This window comes from Rhineura floridana, chromosome 18 (genome assembly GCF_030035675.1).
Source record: "Rhineura floridana isolate rRhiFlo1 chromosome 18, rRhiFlo1.hap2, whole genome shotgun sequence".
In the NCBI taxonomy this organism is placed as follows: domain Eukaryota; kingdom Metazoa; phylum Chordata; class Lepidosauria; order Squamata; family Rhineuridae; genus Rhineura; species Rhineura floridana.
The window spans coordinates 26,456,710-26,472,333 of record NC_084497.1 but is presented as its reverse complement, the minus strand read 5'-3'; the positions used below and the strand labels follow the sequence as shown (position 1 = coordinate 26,472,333).

General features: G+C 47.3%; 1 protein-coding gene across 1 annotated transcript in view; it reads left to right on the top strand.

Annotated features, from left to right (window-relative positions):
- Window positions 1-15,624, top strand: part of PANK4 (pantothenate kinase 4 (inactive)) — a 32,902-nt gene that overhangs the window by 7,346 nt on the left and 9,932 nt on the right. The window contains exons 3-12 of the mRNA XM_061601206.1: window positions 438-646; window positions 1,770-1,953; window positions 2,831-2,923; window positions 3,905-4,058; window positions 4,651-4,832; window positions 5,786-5,867; window positions 6,962-7,062; window positions 7,815-7,970; window positions 9,460-9,572; window positions 12,791-12,878. Coding sequence (XP_061457190.1) covers window positions 438-646; window positions 1,770-1,953; window positions 2,831-2,923; window positions 3,905-4,058; window positions 4,651-4,832; window positions 5,786-5,867; window positions 6,962-7,062; window positions 7,815-7,970; window positions 9,460-9,572; window positions 12,791-12,878 — 1,362 coding nt within the window. The remainder of the gene's footprint in view (window positions 1-437; window positions 647-1,769; window positions 1,954-2,830; window positions 2,924-3,904; window positions 4,059-4,650; window positions 4,833-5,785; window positions 5,868-6,961; window positions 7,063-7,814; window positions 7,971-9,459; window positions 9,573-12,790; window positions 12,879-15,624) is intronic.

The window sequence follows — 15,624 nt, the reverse complement described above, 5'->3', positions numbered from 1 at the left end:
GACTTATGGCGACCCTCTGAATCAGGTTTTCATGAGGCTGAGAGGCAGTGACTGGCCCAAGGTCACCCAGTGAGCTTCATGGCTGTGTGGGGATTCGAACCCTGGTCTCCCAGGTCGTAGTCCAACACAACAGAAAACCATAAAAACAGACTTTAAAATATATTAAAACAAAACATCTTTAAACGCTTTTTTTAAAAAAAAGCTTTAAAAACATCTTTTTAAAAAAGGGTTAAAAACATATTTTTTAAAAAAGAAGGTTTAAAAAACATATTAAAAGGCAATTCCAACACAGATGCAGACTGGGATAAGGTCTCAACTTAAAAGGCTTGTTGAAAGAGGAAGGTTGAAAGGAGGAGTCTTGGCAAAAAGAGGGGAGGAATGAAATCTTTCGGAGTTTTGGAGTTTGTTCATGTTTTTTGTCTGTCTGTCCCCAAAAGGACGTAGAACACGAATCTCCGTATGAAATCACGGTCCAGGAGGAGACAACAGCCCGGTTGCATTTCATTAAGTTTGAGAATGCCTATATTGAAACCTGTCTGGATTTCATCAAAGACCATCTTGTCAACACGGAAACGAAAGTGATCAAGGCAACAGGAGGTGGTGCGTACAAATTCAAAGACCTCATTGAGAAGAAGCTGGGACTGAAGTAAGTGGGGATGTGAACATGCATTTCCTTTTGTGTTGAGAATGATTAGCCCTTGACGAGCTACTATGCTTTGATCGCTTGGTAGCAATGCCTGCCTTCCCACGAAGCAAAGTAAAATAATTCCTTAGGAGGGCAGATTGTATGTATTTATTTATTTTAGTGTTTTTTTTACCCTGCTCTTCAGTCAATAAAACCAACAACATACAGGTTTTTTTCAAAACAAACAAACCTGGAGCAACGTACAGATTAAAAAAGAGGGAAGACGGTCCCTGCCCTCAGGCTTACAGTCATCCAAAAGGCATGACACAAAAGGAAAAGGGATTGGGAGGGAAGAGGAAGGAAAAAGCAAACTCAAGCGCTAGTTCTTAGTTGCAGAGTCCTTGTGATGGCTGATTGAAACAGAAAGAGTTCAAGGACAGGAGGAGCCCGGAGTTGCTGGCCTCTCAGCTGAGCTGATGGAGAGGACTTTTAGTTCCATCTCTCTCTTTCCTACAGGAACATAGGAAGCTGGTTTATGCCAAGTGAGACAGTTGGTCCTTCTAGCTCTGTGTAGTCTATGTTGCCGGGCAGCAGTTCTCCAGGGGGTGTTCCCAGCCTGACCTGGAGATGCCAGGGATTGAGCCTGGGAGCTTCTATGTGCAGAGCAGTTGCTCTAACCACTGAGCTACAGTGCCTCTCCTGTAGGGTGATGGCAAGGCTGCTGGTGGTGGCAAGGTTACTGCTGCTCGTTGTTCGCTAGATTCTTATTCCAAGTCTGCTCCCAAAGGAGCCCGGGGAGGCAAGCGACAAAACGATACGAGCATGTTTGAAAATGTTTAAGAACAAATCGGATATCCTGCCAAAGCAGCTCTCTGGGGTTTCAGGCTGGGGGCTTTTCAGCCCTCCCTGGAGATGCTGGGAATTGAACCTGGGGCCTTTTGTGTGCCAGGCTTGTACTCTGCTGGGGGCTTACAGCCCTTTCCCAAGAGTGAGAGCAGAGTGTTTATTGTAACTAGGAGGAATTAGAACATCTCTCTCTCTCTGCTCTGAAGAAGCCGTAGGTGCTTATCGCGAAGAAGCCATTGGGCACTGTTGATAATTCCAGCAAAAACCTCCATTTTTGGTTCACTTTTCCCCCTTGTAGGTTAGATAAAGAAGATGTCATGACCTGCCTAATTAAGGGGTGTAACTTTGTGCTAAAGAACATCCCCCACGAGGCATTTGCATACCTGAAGGACGCGGACCCGGAGTTCCGATTTCAGATGAACCACCCACACATTTTCCCTTATTTGCTAGTCAATATCGGCTCGGGAGTTTCTGTAGTGAAGGTGTGTAAAATCTGCTTAACGGTTAATGCTCGCTTTGGATGTGTTAAAAGTGTAGTTCAGCCAGATAAAGGAACAGTTGATGGCTTTAATCTGGCTGTTGGTTGACCGTCTAAATGCCATTTATCATTCAAATGGGGATGGGGTACCTCAGGCCCAAGGACTGAATCTGGCCCTCCAGGCCTGTTCATCAGGCCCTTGGGACTGTCCTCAGGCTACGCCTTCACTGGCCCTTGAGTGTGTTTGCCTGGCTAGAACATGTCCTTGAATTCTGATAATGCCTCTTGCTTATCAGGATGCAGAGGGGTGTGTGTGTGTAGAGACTAGCCTATTGTACAAAGGTATAATTTACATTCATTGCTCCTCCCACTTTTGCCTTGGCCCTGCCCGCCTATGGCATGTGGCCCCCAGAAGATTGCCCAGAAAGGAATGCGGTCCTCCATCAGAAAAAAGTTTCCCCACCCTGCTTTAAAAGATGCTGTCTTCTGTCTTCGTTTTCTTTCCAACTGAAGATCTTCCTGCTGCTTTGCTTTGTTGATTCTATAACATTCTGCTTGGAAACTACTATAATAGTTGAGGAGGCAAAAACAGAACACTTCCTAAAACAGATATTTCTTTCCCCCACTCCTAAATACGTTTGTTGATGGTGTATTTATTTTGGCCCCTAAAAGCATAGGTACCCAAGTTATTCCAGGAGTAAACCGTGCGTGTTTGCACAGTTCACCTGCCTAGTCTGTTCATGCTGTGCTAATCAGAACTTTTCTTTCTCCAATCCCAGTTATTTGAAATCTCCCCAGGGGAAACACATGTCCAACCAGATGCGTTCATGTAAAATATATTGTAGCTGTGATCTTGTGTGTGCTGCTCTTGCCCTTGATAGGTGGAGACGGAGGATAAATTTGAGTGGATTGGAGGAAGCTCAATCGGAGGCGGGACTTTCTGGGGTCTTGGTGCATTGCTTACAAAAACCAAGGTAATACCAGAGGGTACAATGGGTGGATGTGTTGCTAGCAGTGGAGGCTGGTGCCCATTGGGACTGTAAGGACAGAAGGAAGGGAGGCCAACAGTAGGTGGCGCCAGAGCCAATGACAGGCGGAACCAACGAATTCCAGTTTCGTCCCCATCTTCCTCCTCCCTGCTGAGTTCTACAAGGGCGACACTGAGACTAAGCTCACTGCCAATGCCACCCGGTGGGCCATTTGTAAGAAAGAAGACAGGCAGTTGTGGGCTGCATGAGGGCAGATTGAATTTGGTTGGTGGTGTGCTTCCTAGCCCAAGGTCTCATTCTCACTGGGTTGTCAATCTGGGTCTGGACTTAACAGCCTCGGGTGTGGGGTCCCCATGACTGAATGCTCCTCCCTTGATTTGTTGACATGTATTTATTTATTTATTTTGTAATGTGCTCTATTAGTCTCCCAATAACAACAGGATTTAGGAGAAAAAAATGGGGATGAAATAGTTTTGAAGTTAACTGGAAGCCAGTTAAGACAACTTAATTTAGTCAATTGCTAGGTGTTGTTTCTTATTTTTTTGCACCTGGAAAATACTCCTTGTTAGGTTAGGAGAAGCCAGATCAAACTTGTGCCATTTTTACAAATGGATCACAATTTCTTTTTGGGGGGTGGGTGGGGGGGTGGCACCATTATTTTTATTGGGGAAAGGCCATAGCTCAGTGGTATAGCATCTGCTTTGCATGCAGAAGGTCCCAGGTTCAATCCCCAGCATCTCCTGGTAGGCCTGAGAAAGACCCCTGCCTGAAACCCTGGAGAGCTGCTGCCAGTCAGTGTAGACAATACTGAGCTAGATGGAAGAATGGCCTGACTCCACTGTCACCTTATACCAAGGCAGCTTTCTAGGTTCCTCTGTCTCAAGTGTGATCTGCAGAATGACAGGTGTGGATAAGAATTATCTCTCTTGTCAAGAGATGCTCAAGTGACGTGTGTGTGTGTTTCAGAAATTTGATGAGTTGCTGCAGCTTGCTTCAAAGGGCCGCCATACAAACGTCGACATGCTGGTGAAGGATGTCTATGGCGGGGCCTACCAGACTCTCGGGCTAAGTGGAAACTTAATTGCCAGTAGTTTTGGAAAATCCGCCACAGCAGATAAAGGTACCACTTGAGAACAGGCTTCATAGTGCTAGTGCAGCGATGAAACCTGCAAAAGCATCCATTGGTTTGTTCACTGAGTTGCTGTCTTGTTCTGTCAGTCTTTTAAAACAAATAGTGGAAATAGGGTTGCATATCCAACCAAGTTTTACTCAGAGTAGGTCCATGGACAGAGTTAGTGTTGTCCGTTATGGGTCTGCTCTGTGTAGGACTAGCATTAGATGCAACCCTTAGTCTCCTGATTCCGAAGAATTTGCAAGAAATTAGCCAAACCTAGCCCCAGAATTGTTGGTGGATTTATCCCCAATTCATTCTCGAAAACCAACTGAGTTCAGAAAGAATGTAGATCCATCTTTATTCATCTACATGAGTTCTCTTAGGTACGATTGTCCCTTTAATTCAGCATTCAGCAATCTTGCTTGTGTCGGGAACTGCATTTCCTTTACCCCCACCTAGCAGGCTGGTGTTCTCAGATATGCGAACTGATAGTTTGCAGAGGGCTTTTAAAATTATGACAAAGGCGACATGAAATCATGTCAAGGGCCAGAGATTGCTCACCCCTCCTTTTATCTCTCTCTTTCCCCCCTCTTTTCAGAATTTTCCAAAGAAGACATGGCAAAAAGCTTACTGCATATGATCAGCAATGATATCGGGCAGCTGGCTTGCCTCTATGCCAAACTCCATAACCTCGACAAAATATATTTTGGGGGCTTTTTCATTCGGGGGCATCCGGTCACCATGCGCACAATTACTTACAGTATTAATTTCTTCTCCAAGGTAGTGAAATGTGTTTTTTTTTATCACTCTTTCAGGAAGCTTGTAGAAGATAGAACAGGAATAGGAGGTTTTAGTGTTCAGGAAATGACTGAAAAATGCATGTATGAGAGAGTTTTAGTGGGGAACCTGTTGCTTTGTAGATGTTTCTAGACTCCATGTCCCATCATCCCTGACCTTTGGCTATGTTTGCTGGGGCTGATGGGAGTTGGGAGCCCCAACAATATCTGGCAGGCCACAGCTCCCCCGTGCCTGGATTATGTAAAGCACAAAGGCTACAATCCGACCTTTGAACTTGCCGGGGCTTAATAATGCCTGTTAAAAGATTTGAGCCATTTCAGTCTAGAGAAGCAGTTATTTTATTTATTTCTAAGTATACCTGTTTTTGCAAGCTATAATAAAACCTGGCCTATTTGGAGGAGTAGTTTCCCCAAATGGAATTGCTGTAACATCTTCAGAGCTCTCTAAACCCCCAAGGATTCTCAGACTCTTGCCATAGCAAGGCTCCCCAAGTCAAGAAAATAGTACTTGTTTAATAAAGGGCATATGTCAATGGCGGCTGGTGGCTCCATTTCAGTGGTGCAGTGGAATCTGCTCTGCATTCTAGTCTGAACCTTGAATGAGCTGTCCAAGGTGCCTTTGAAAGTTTGGATTAAAACCTGGAGCGGATTCCACCAGCTACTAATCCAAACCCTCTTTACCCTGACCTGGGAGGAGGGTTCCTCTGCCCGGCCCTGTCAGCCTCCGCCGGCTTCTGCACTGTGTCCTTGGTAGCCTTGCAGAATTGATGATGTCGAAATAGAATTCCCACCCAAATGTGGGGTTGCAGCTTACAATCTGCGCTTACCCTTTTTATTAGAGTTGTAAACGCAGCAATGCAAAAGAGCTTTACTTTGAGCTATTGGGAGGCCATCCCAGCTCAAATGCTTCATTTTGTATTTTTTTTTTAATGGCAGGGAGAGGTTCAGGCCTTGTTTCTGCGACACGAAGGCTACCTGGGAGCCATTGGGGCCTTTCTGAAAGGTGCCGAACAAGACAGTAAGTACAGAAGCCCGCTGTAGCCTTCTGAAAAAAGTTAACGAGTCTCTGCGGGGAGTCTGACCCCCCTGCCAGGAAAAAACCAAGTCTCCCTCCTGCCCCCTGCTCTGAGCGATTCTTTAGGCTTCTGGGCACAGAGCTCTCAATTTCTCACTCCATTTACTGCAGCGGGTTTATTTGAAAAAAAAAGTTTTTTGGCCGGCTCCTTGTCCCGTCTGTTTGCACCAAAAATTGGCACCGCCACCTCCTGCTTGGGAAAAAGAAGGGGAAAAGTCAGGCCTCCAGCTCTGACTTCTCCCCTAGCGAGGCCCTGTTGGGACTGGGATAATCAGCCAACAGGACATCAGATTGTCATCTCGGCTCCCTGCATCCTCCTCCCCACAACCCTGCCAGCGTATTAAGACTTTTTGTTCATGCCTTTACTGTTTTGTGGAGAGGATCACTATAATTGTTTCTCCTCTTCTCTCTCCGCCCCTGCTCCCAAACTCCATTTTGCTTACATGCCCTTGTGATTTGCTCGCCAGATATAAAACTCCGAGGACTAGAGAGCCTCCAGGCATTCACCAGAAGTAATCCTGGTTTTCCCCAAGCCCTTAAAGCTTTCCTGCTGGCGAGGGCTCGGCTTCAATCCCTTTGTGACCCTGACTATGTTTTGTGTGTCGTTTCCTATGCAGAAATAAGTTCTTCCATCATCGGATCGTTGTAATCAGTATACCCGATCTGTAACTTCCATTCCTTTCCTCCCCACCCCTTTTAAACTTCCTTTTCTTAATGGAAGCTGCTCTTTATGCCATGTGTGGGGAGCCTTTGGCCCTCCCCATGTTGCTGAATAACAGCTCCCATCAGCCTTAGCAAGCGTGGCCGGTGGCCAGGGATGACAGGCACTGGCGTTCAGCAACAGGAGGGTCGAAGGTTTCCCGCGCCTTCTTTAAACCTCATTTTTATGGTCTAAGATACCTTGCCTTCAGATGCTGATCGCTTTTGTTGTTTGAATATGAGCCTGGAAGGAGAGAATGTGAATGCCCATTGTTCTCTTACATTCAGTTAATGTCTTCTTTTCTCTCTCTCCCCCCCCCCCCAAAATAATCTTGTAGATCCAAATCAGTACAGCTGGGGAGAAAACTATGCTGGCAGTTCTGGACTCATGAGCACGTCGCCAGATATCTGCCCCATGCAGCGAGAAAGGAGCGGCACAGTGAGTCTCCTTGGGACAGGGCTGCACGGATGATAAGAGCCCCGCTGGATCGGGCCAGAGGCCCATCTAGTCCAGCATCTAATCTAGTAATTCCCAGTTTCAAATGCAGGTGCACTTTACTACACAGGGTGCAATGTGAATTGTTAGCTCTATAGACAAAGTGTACATACACTCCCAATGACCACACGGAAACAAACTGCAGAGGTGTACAAATACGGAAAGATAAAAGGCAAAGATAAGATGCATGACAGATCTCAGATACGACGCAAAATATGCCAAACGCGTTTTGACTTGATTCAAGTCTTCATCAGCGACATCTGTTCGGAGAGCTTCTCTTGTTGAGTTATTGTGTATTCTGTCGGCTAATAGCCCAGACTATTTTTTTCAACTATTTATTTCTATATATATTTTTAGAATCATATAATGTCTGATTAGACCTTGACTTTATTTGCTTTTCTGTATAAACATTGGTAAGCCAGTTGAACCGATGGTCTTATCTGACATAAGGCAGCTTGCTACAACTAAACTGGAGCCAGGGCTATTTCTGTACCATTTACTGAGATGTAACCAATGAGGCTTGAAGATCATGTAGTTAATGCTATATTGCAGCTACTTTGTTTAAAGGAGGCATGCCCACTCTGGTTTTTTCCCCAAGTTATTCCAGGGATAAACTGCGCCTACCCTAGAGCTATGGCCACCTGCGTGGCCTATTCATATTGCACTGATCACAACCCTTTTCCTCCCTTCCCAAGTTTGACATGTTGGAAATGGATCGTTTGGAGCGCACGCTTGTGAATCTTCCCCTGCTGAAGGACCCGTCCACTTATGTCCCTGACACCGTTGACCTCACAGATGATGCCATGGCAAGGAAGTACTGGCTCTCGTGCTTCGAGGAGGCCTTGGATGGGGTAAGGGGCATTCATAAAATGTGGAGATTGCGTGGATTTGTACAGGATCACTGATTTCCTACTTGAGCGCATGGATGTTCAGCAAGTCTATAGGAGCGCCTGTGGAAACTCAATGGGCTTAAACTGAGATTTTGTGTTTAAGCTTACTCTGCAATATAATTGTAAAGGTGCCTCTCTTGTGTCTTTCCACATCTTGTGTGGGCTTTTTTGAATTTTAAAAACCCAGTTGAACTTTTTTTAAGGGAGCTGCATACTCCTGAAGCATAAACCTTTGGGGGGATGCTCTTTGTGAACGACACCTCTGAAAGCACGGGAAAGAGAGCACTCTTAGAGGTGTGTTCTGATGGAACAAATCTCCTTAGCCTTTTGAGGGCATCCAAGATCGCACACGCCCCTCCTCTGAGTTCTTCCTTCCGCTGCGATTGGGAGAAAGTTAAGAAAAGGCAAAGGAATGTCAGAAGGATCTGGTTAGCCCCTGCGGGGAAACAGGATCCTGAATTAGATAGGGGTTCACTTGACTCTAGCAAGGCTCTCCTTAAGAAGTTCCCTCGTACCAAATCAGATCACTGGTCTGCCCAGATCGGTGATCCTAATTGGCAACGGCTGTCTGGGGTTTCAGACAGGAGTTTTTCCCTACCCTGCCTGGAGATGTGGGGGATTGAGTCTGGGTCCTTCTGCATGCAAAGCAAATGCTCTACCACTGAGCGACGGCTCTTCTCTGCAGCGTCGTCTTCTCCACACATCAGTGCGAAGGAGTGAACGTCCCCCAGCAAACCGTCTTTGCAAATCGAAGAGGTTTTGGCACGTTGCAGACAGAGAAGCTAGCTCGAGGATGGGGGATTCTGGGCAACCGTCGGGGGGGGGCACATACCAGTAGTGGGCAGGACCAGAAGCAAAAGCATTTTAAGTAGGCTTTTAAGTTTCTCCGCACATTCACATGCCCCTCTCTGTCCTCTATCCAGGCAAGCACAAGGCATTCTGGGAGTCCCAAGGGCACATTCCAGCTGGCCAGAATCACTCAAGGATGGTGCAAAACGGGCTGATGGGAGGTGTATCCTGGGGAATAGGGGGTTTGGCTAGGCAGGAGGTGTGCCCTGGAAAGAGAGACCTGAGGGCCCAATAGAGAGATCTAGAGGGCCACATTCGGCCCCCATCCCATCGGTTGCCCATCCCTGAGTTAGGTGGCACACTAAGCCAGTATTTGTGGACCCTTGGAGAGAGCAAATAATAATAACTAAAAAAGCATCAGGGGTCTTTCTGCCACCTTGGCTCTTCTCTGCATTTTGTTGCTTTTATTTCCGGCAGCTGCTGTCTTAAAAACCAGAGGACTGATTTAGTCTTGCCTCCTGGCTTTGCAGTCACTGAGGGTTAGCTCTGACATTTCAGTTTGCTTCCAGCTCTAACGAAAAGAGCCACGAGGCGTCGGAGGCGCCGCTGACGTCCCTGGCATGCTCACCCTCTCGCTCTGCTTTCCTGTTTCCCTCGCCAGGTGGCGAAGCGGGCTGCGGCCAGCCAGCCAGATTCCGTCGATGCAGCTGAGCGGGCGGAGAAGTTCCGGCAGAAGTACTGGGACAAGCTTCAGACGCTCAGGCAACAGCCTTTGTAAGTCGGGGCAGGGCACTTAGCTGGAACGTCGTGCCTCTGGCAAAGCTCATCCACATTTTAAGCACCGCGATGCGCTTTGTACCACAGTCGAATCCAGAATCATTCCACCTGTGGGACTACTTTTTATGGATGGCTTCAAAAAGAGGAGTAGACCAGCGGTTCTCAAACTCTTCCGCTCCTCCCATGAACCAATAGAAAATTGCTGAGGGTCTTGGTGGACCGCTCAATTATTTTTTCCCCCCACCTGTCATAACTGTCATTCCGTAGAAGTCAAATCATAATAAGAAATGAAGGGAGCCTCAAAAATGTGATTTACAGTCAGTAAGATTATTCAACGCAACCCCAAATCCACAGCCGTGCTGCGGACTGTTGGAGTGAAACTCCCATGGACCGCAGTTTGGGAATCTCTGGATTTGACACATTCATAGAGGAGAAGGCTGTCCATGGCTACTAGCCACAGTAGCCAAGTTGTATCTTCACTGCTGGAGGCAGTGTGCCTCTGAGTACCAGTTAGTGGGAATGACAAGCGAGGAAATCACTCTTGCGCTCCGTTCCTGCTGGCCGGCTTCCCTAAGGCATCTGGTTGGCCACTGTGAGAACAAAGTGATGGACTACATGGGCCACTGCCCGGATCCAGCAGGGCTTCTCTTCTAGTTATTGCAGTGGCCGGCTAGATCCCAGATGGGGAACCTTTTTCAGCCCATGGGTAGCATGCCCTTTGGGAAACCTTCCAGAGGCAACAAGCCAGTGGTTGGTGTGGCCAGAGGCAAACGTGGGCGGAGCAATGAATGTAATGTTTGTGTAGTAGGCCAATTTCTACACACACTCGCATGCCCCGGTCTATCCTCCAGCCAGTGCGACTGGGGAGGTAGTGTGGCCTGGAGACAGTTCCAAGGGCCTGATAGAAAGCTGAATTTAGTCCCTTTAAGGTCCACACCCCTGAACCAGATTTATATGAGAAACTCACAAGCAGGACAATCATTCTCTTTCCTGCTTAGGCTTTCCAGCAACTGGTAGTTCAGAAGCCGACTGGAGAGAAAGCATACAGGCATCAGGGCTTGTAGCCACATATAACGTCTCTTCCATGAATGCGTTTCGTTAATTGGTGGCTGTTGCCATATCCAGTGGTAATTAATTACATAATTTATATGCTGGGTGAAGCAGCGCTTCCTTTTGTCTCTCCTGAGTCTGCCTCCATTCAACTCCCACTTCCTGCTCCTTCAGCGCTTCTGTTTTGTTTATTTTAAAAACCTCCGCCTCGCGGCTTCAGGATCTTCCTCCCCAAAGCCGCTTATGATCTCCAACTGAAAAGGCAACTCCGCCTGGCTATAAAATATTACCAAACAATAAACCATCCTAACAAGCGAAGCTTAGAAGCAGGATGTAAAACACGATACCAATCATTAAACGATGTAAAAACCAGCAAGGATTAGCAACTGCAGGGTTAAGCAGGCTCATTTGGAAAGGCTGAGGAGAGAAGGGCAACGTCGGGGTTTGCAGAGAACTGGCGCGGCAACCCTAAAAGCACACACTTGGGTCACGTCACACTTTACCGCAGGGGTGGGTGACCCCATCGCCCGCAGATCTGCACCCACCAGTCTAAGTGACTGGTTGGCGTGTCTTCTATCCTGCAGTCTGTGTGATACCCACAAGTCATCCCGCTCGGCCCCTCTCAGGTGACCTATAGATCCACCCTTCATGGTGCAGTGTGCCTTGTACCGCCATTAGTGTCACGTTGGCATGGCGCAGAGGGCAGTTTCGGGACACCCTGTACTTGCTTTTTCAAGATCTTGCATACGTACGGTAGAATAATGATCCGCCGCGCATGGAGTGTGGAGGCAGTGTTGAATGCAAAGTCATTGTGCAGAAGGCTGCGTAGTGAACCTAGGAAGCTGCTTTATACAGAGTCAGATCATTGGTCCATCTAGCTCAGTATTGTCCACCCTGACTGGCAGCAGCTCTCCGGGGTTTCAGGCAGGGGACATTCTCAGTCCTACCGGGCGATGCCAGAGGCTGAACCTGGGATCTTTTGCATGCAAAGCAGATACGATACCACTGTACTACGGCCCTCCCCCTGAGAAGTGGCTTAAAACGAGCGGTTTCCCCAGCTCAGTCTCCGAGCTGATGCACTACCCCAATTTACATAGGACACCCGATGCTCCCAAGCAAACCATCCCTTATTCCAGACTAGGCTTGTCTCTGCAGTACCAGATGTAGCTTTTTATATTGCGTCGTGGAAAATGGAAATGGACCGCCTTCAAGCCGATCCCGACTTACGGCGACCCCATGAATAGGGCTTTCATGGTAAGTGGTATTCAGAGGGGGTTTGCCATTGCCTTCCTCTGAGGCTGAGAGGCAGTGACTGGCCCAAGGTCACCCAGTGAGCTTCGTGGCCGGGTGGGGATTCGATCCCTGGTCTCCCAGGTCAATAGTCCAACATTTTAACTGCTACACCGCACTACACCACATCCATAGCAATGGTGTAAATCAAGGGCGGCAGACCTGTGGCTCTCCAGATGCTGTTAGACTACAATTCTCATCAACCCTGACGGCAGGGACTGCTTGGGAGCTGGCGATCACCAACAACTGGACGGGCCAAAGGTCTTCATCGCTGGTGTGTAAAGGCGGCAGGGAAGAAGCAGAGAGCCCCAAGCAAGCACTGAGAAGACATCCGGGCATTGAGGAAACATAGTATTTGGGAGCCATGGGTTGCATCCAACTAAATTTTACCCAAGTCGACCCATGGAAATGAATGGACCAAAGTTAGCCATGTCCATTAATGTCAGTTGGCCTACCCAGAGTAGGACTAGCATTGGGTGCAACCCAATCTTTACATTTTTGTAAACTATGGGAAACTTTGTGAGGTTATCTTGAGATGCTTGGACGCTGCGCTGATGGCTGTGAGGTGGGAAACAGATGTAAATACCATAGGAAATGTTGCAATCAGTTATCCTGGGAACACAGAAAGCGGGTTTATCCCGAGTCAGACCATTGCTCCCTCTAGCTCAGTATTGTCTACACTGACTGGCAGCAGCTCTCTGGGGTTTCAGACGGGACACTCCCAGCCCTACCTGGAGATGCCAGTGGGGATTGAACTTGGGACCTTCTGCATGCCAAGCAGGCGCTCTGCCACTGAGCTATAGCCCTTCTCAAACAACTCTCTGTATTCCTCCAGGCAGCTGACCTATCCTTTCCTCTTTCTTTCTTTTCCGCAGTGCCTATGGCACCTTAACCGTTAGAAGTTTGCTGGATACCAGAGAGCATTGTTTGAATGAGTTCAACTTCCCAGATCCCTATTCCAAGGTAAGTCTCATCGCTGCGTTTGGAATGTTGTTTGCTGCCTCGCATTCCTGAAAACCTCTTGTGAAATCAGCAAAGCTTTTAAGTTGAACAAACCATCAATGGGGGTTCTTACTTTTTTTGGTGAATGACAAGGAAAAACAGCTTTTACCTCTAAAGTTCCGCCACATTCTCTGTATATCTCAGTGATCTGAGGGCTTCAGACCTCAAGAATATGTCAAATACATCTGGAACAGAATATTGAGAGCTATATTCGGGATGTCTAGATTTATTCCAGTGCCTCACTGGAAACAGGGTCCTCTCCCTTGGCCATGAAAACTTTCTTGGGTCTTCAACTACGGGTTAGAACTTTTTTGTTTTTCAGACAATCGCTTTGGCCAAAATGTGCTATCTGGAACAAACAATTTGCAGATTGCAGAGCTTTAAATATTACTTATTTTCTTAATGTATTCTAGTTTGCCTTGTAAAGCGGCGTAGGTGGAAAAAAGATGTATAGATAAGTTAGGCTCATCAAATTGGCGTTCCATACAGTGAGTTGGCAGTTTAGCATTATAGTTCTAAAGCAGGGGTGGGGGAACCTTTATTTATTTATTTTATTTATTTTATTTAATTTATATACCGCCCTAAGCCCAAGGGCTCTCTGGGCGGTGTACATAAAATAAAGCAATCAGGAATATATAAATACAATAATACAATAGAATCAAACCAACAAAGGTAAACAAAAATAATCAAACAGTAACAAAATACAACAATACATATAATAATACACATTAAAATGCCTGGGAATATAAAAAGGTTTTCACCTGGCGCTGAAAAGATAGCAGCGTCGGCGCCAGGCGCACCTCATCGGGAAGACCATTCCATAATTCGGGAGCCACAACCGAAAAGGCCCTATTTCTAGTCACCACCCTCCGAGCTTCTCGATGGGATGGTACTCGGAGGAGGGCCTTAGATGTTGAGCGCAGTGTACGGGTAGTTTCATATTGGGAGAGGCGCTCCACCAGGTATTGCAGTCCCATGCCGTGTAAGGCTTTATAGGTCAAAACCAGCACTTTAGCCCGGAAACAAATAGTAAGCCAGTGCAGACGAGCCAGAACGGGTGTAATATGAGCGGACCTTCTTGTCCACGTCAACAATCTGGCCGCTGCATTCTGGACTAACTGTAGTTTCCGAACTGTCTTCAAGGGCAGCCCAACGTAGAGCGCATTGCAGTAGTCCAATCTAGAAGTTACCAGAGCATGAACGACTGAGGCGAGGTCATCACTGTCCAGATAGGGATGTAGCTGGGCTACCAATCGGAGATGGTAGAAAGCATTCCTTGCCACTGAGGCTACCTGAGCCTCAAGAGACAAGGAAGAGTCGATAAGAACTCCCAAGCTACGAACCTGTTCTTTCAAGGGGAGTGTAACCCCGTCCAGAACAGGGTGAACATCCACCATCTGGGCAGAGAAGGCACTCACTAACAGCGTCTCGGTCTTGTCTGGATTAAGCTTCAGTCTGTTAGCTCCCATCCAATCCATTATCGCGGCCAGGCAACGGTTTAGTACGTTAACAGCCTCACCTGAGGAAGATGAAAAGGAGAAATAGAGTTGCGTGTCATCAGCGTACTGGTGACAACGCACTCCAAAACTCCTGATGACTGCACCCAGCGGCTTCATATAGATGTTGAAAAGCATGGGGGACAGTACCGATCCCTGTGGGACTCCACAATGGAGAGTCCAGGGTGTCGAGCAGTGTTCCCCAAGCACCACCTTCTGTTGATGACCCACCAAGTAGGAGCGGAGCCACTGCCAAGCATTACCCCCAACTCCCAAGGGCCGCATTCCCTTCTGAGCAGCCTTCCGAGGGCCACATGGCAGTGGTGGATGGGGCCAGAGGTGAAAGTGACTGGAGCAGCAAATGTCCATTTTAGCTGCGTAAACTTTTGCTAGCTTCTACACACTTACACACCCCTGTCAATCCTCCACTTTGACAAGCAAGAAGCATTATCAGAGTTCAAGGGCCCATTCCAGCCAGGCAAGAAAATCTTGGGGTGTGAAGCAAGGCTAGTAAGGCGGGCCCAAGGACCGGGTAGAGAGGTCTTCTAAAGCAGGTGTGGGTAACATTTTGCCCTCCATACGTTGTTGAGCTACAACTCCCATCATCCCAGTTCATTGCCCATGCTTGCTAGGGCTGATGTTGCTCATCAACATCTGGAGGGACAAAGATTCCCCACTCCAGATCTCAAGCCTACCAGGATTCCAATAAATAAGAATAAACAGCTGAGAATCGCAAAGTCAGATTCACAGAAACACTCTTGGGGGAGGTTAGCCTAAAAGAGAGAAGCTTTTCAAAGCCTATTTGAAAGCCTATACAGCAGAGGCTAAGCGTAATGCGTTCAGGTGTTCCATAACCATGGAGCCACTACGAAGAAAGCCCTGTCTCAAGCTTTCCAGTCTCATTGATCTTCCCAGCACCAAGCTCACATTGTTGCTTTGTAGAGAAGATGTTACTGCTGCGATCTGGAAACATTCTGCTCTGAGCTTTTTGAGCAATTTAAAAAATACATATCATCCTGGGAGAAATAGCTCTTTTTATGTGTTCACACCAGCTAAAATGATGAAACTGCGGTGATCATACTTTGGACACATCATGAGAAGACATGATTCACTAGAACAGACAATAATGCTGGGAAAAACAGCAGGGAGTAGAAAAAGAGGAAGGCCAAACAAGAGGTGGATTGATTCCATAAAGGAAGCCACAGACCTGA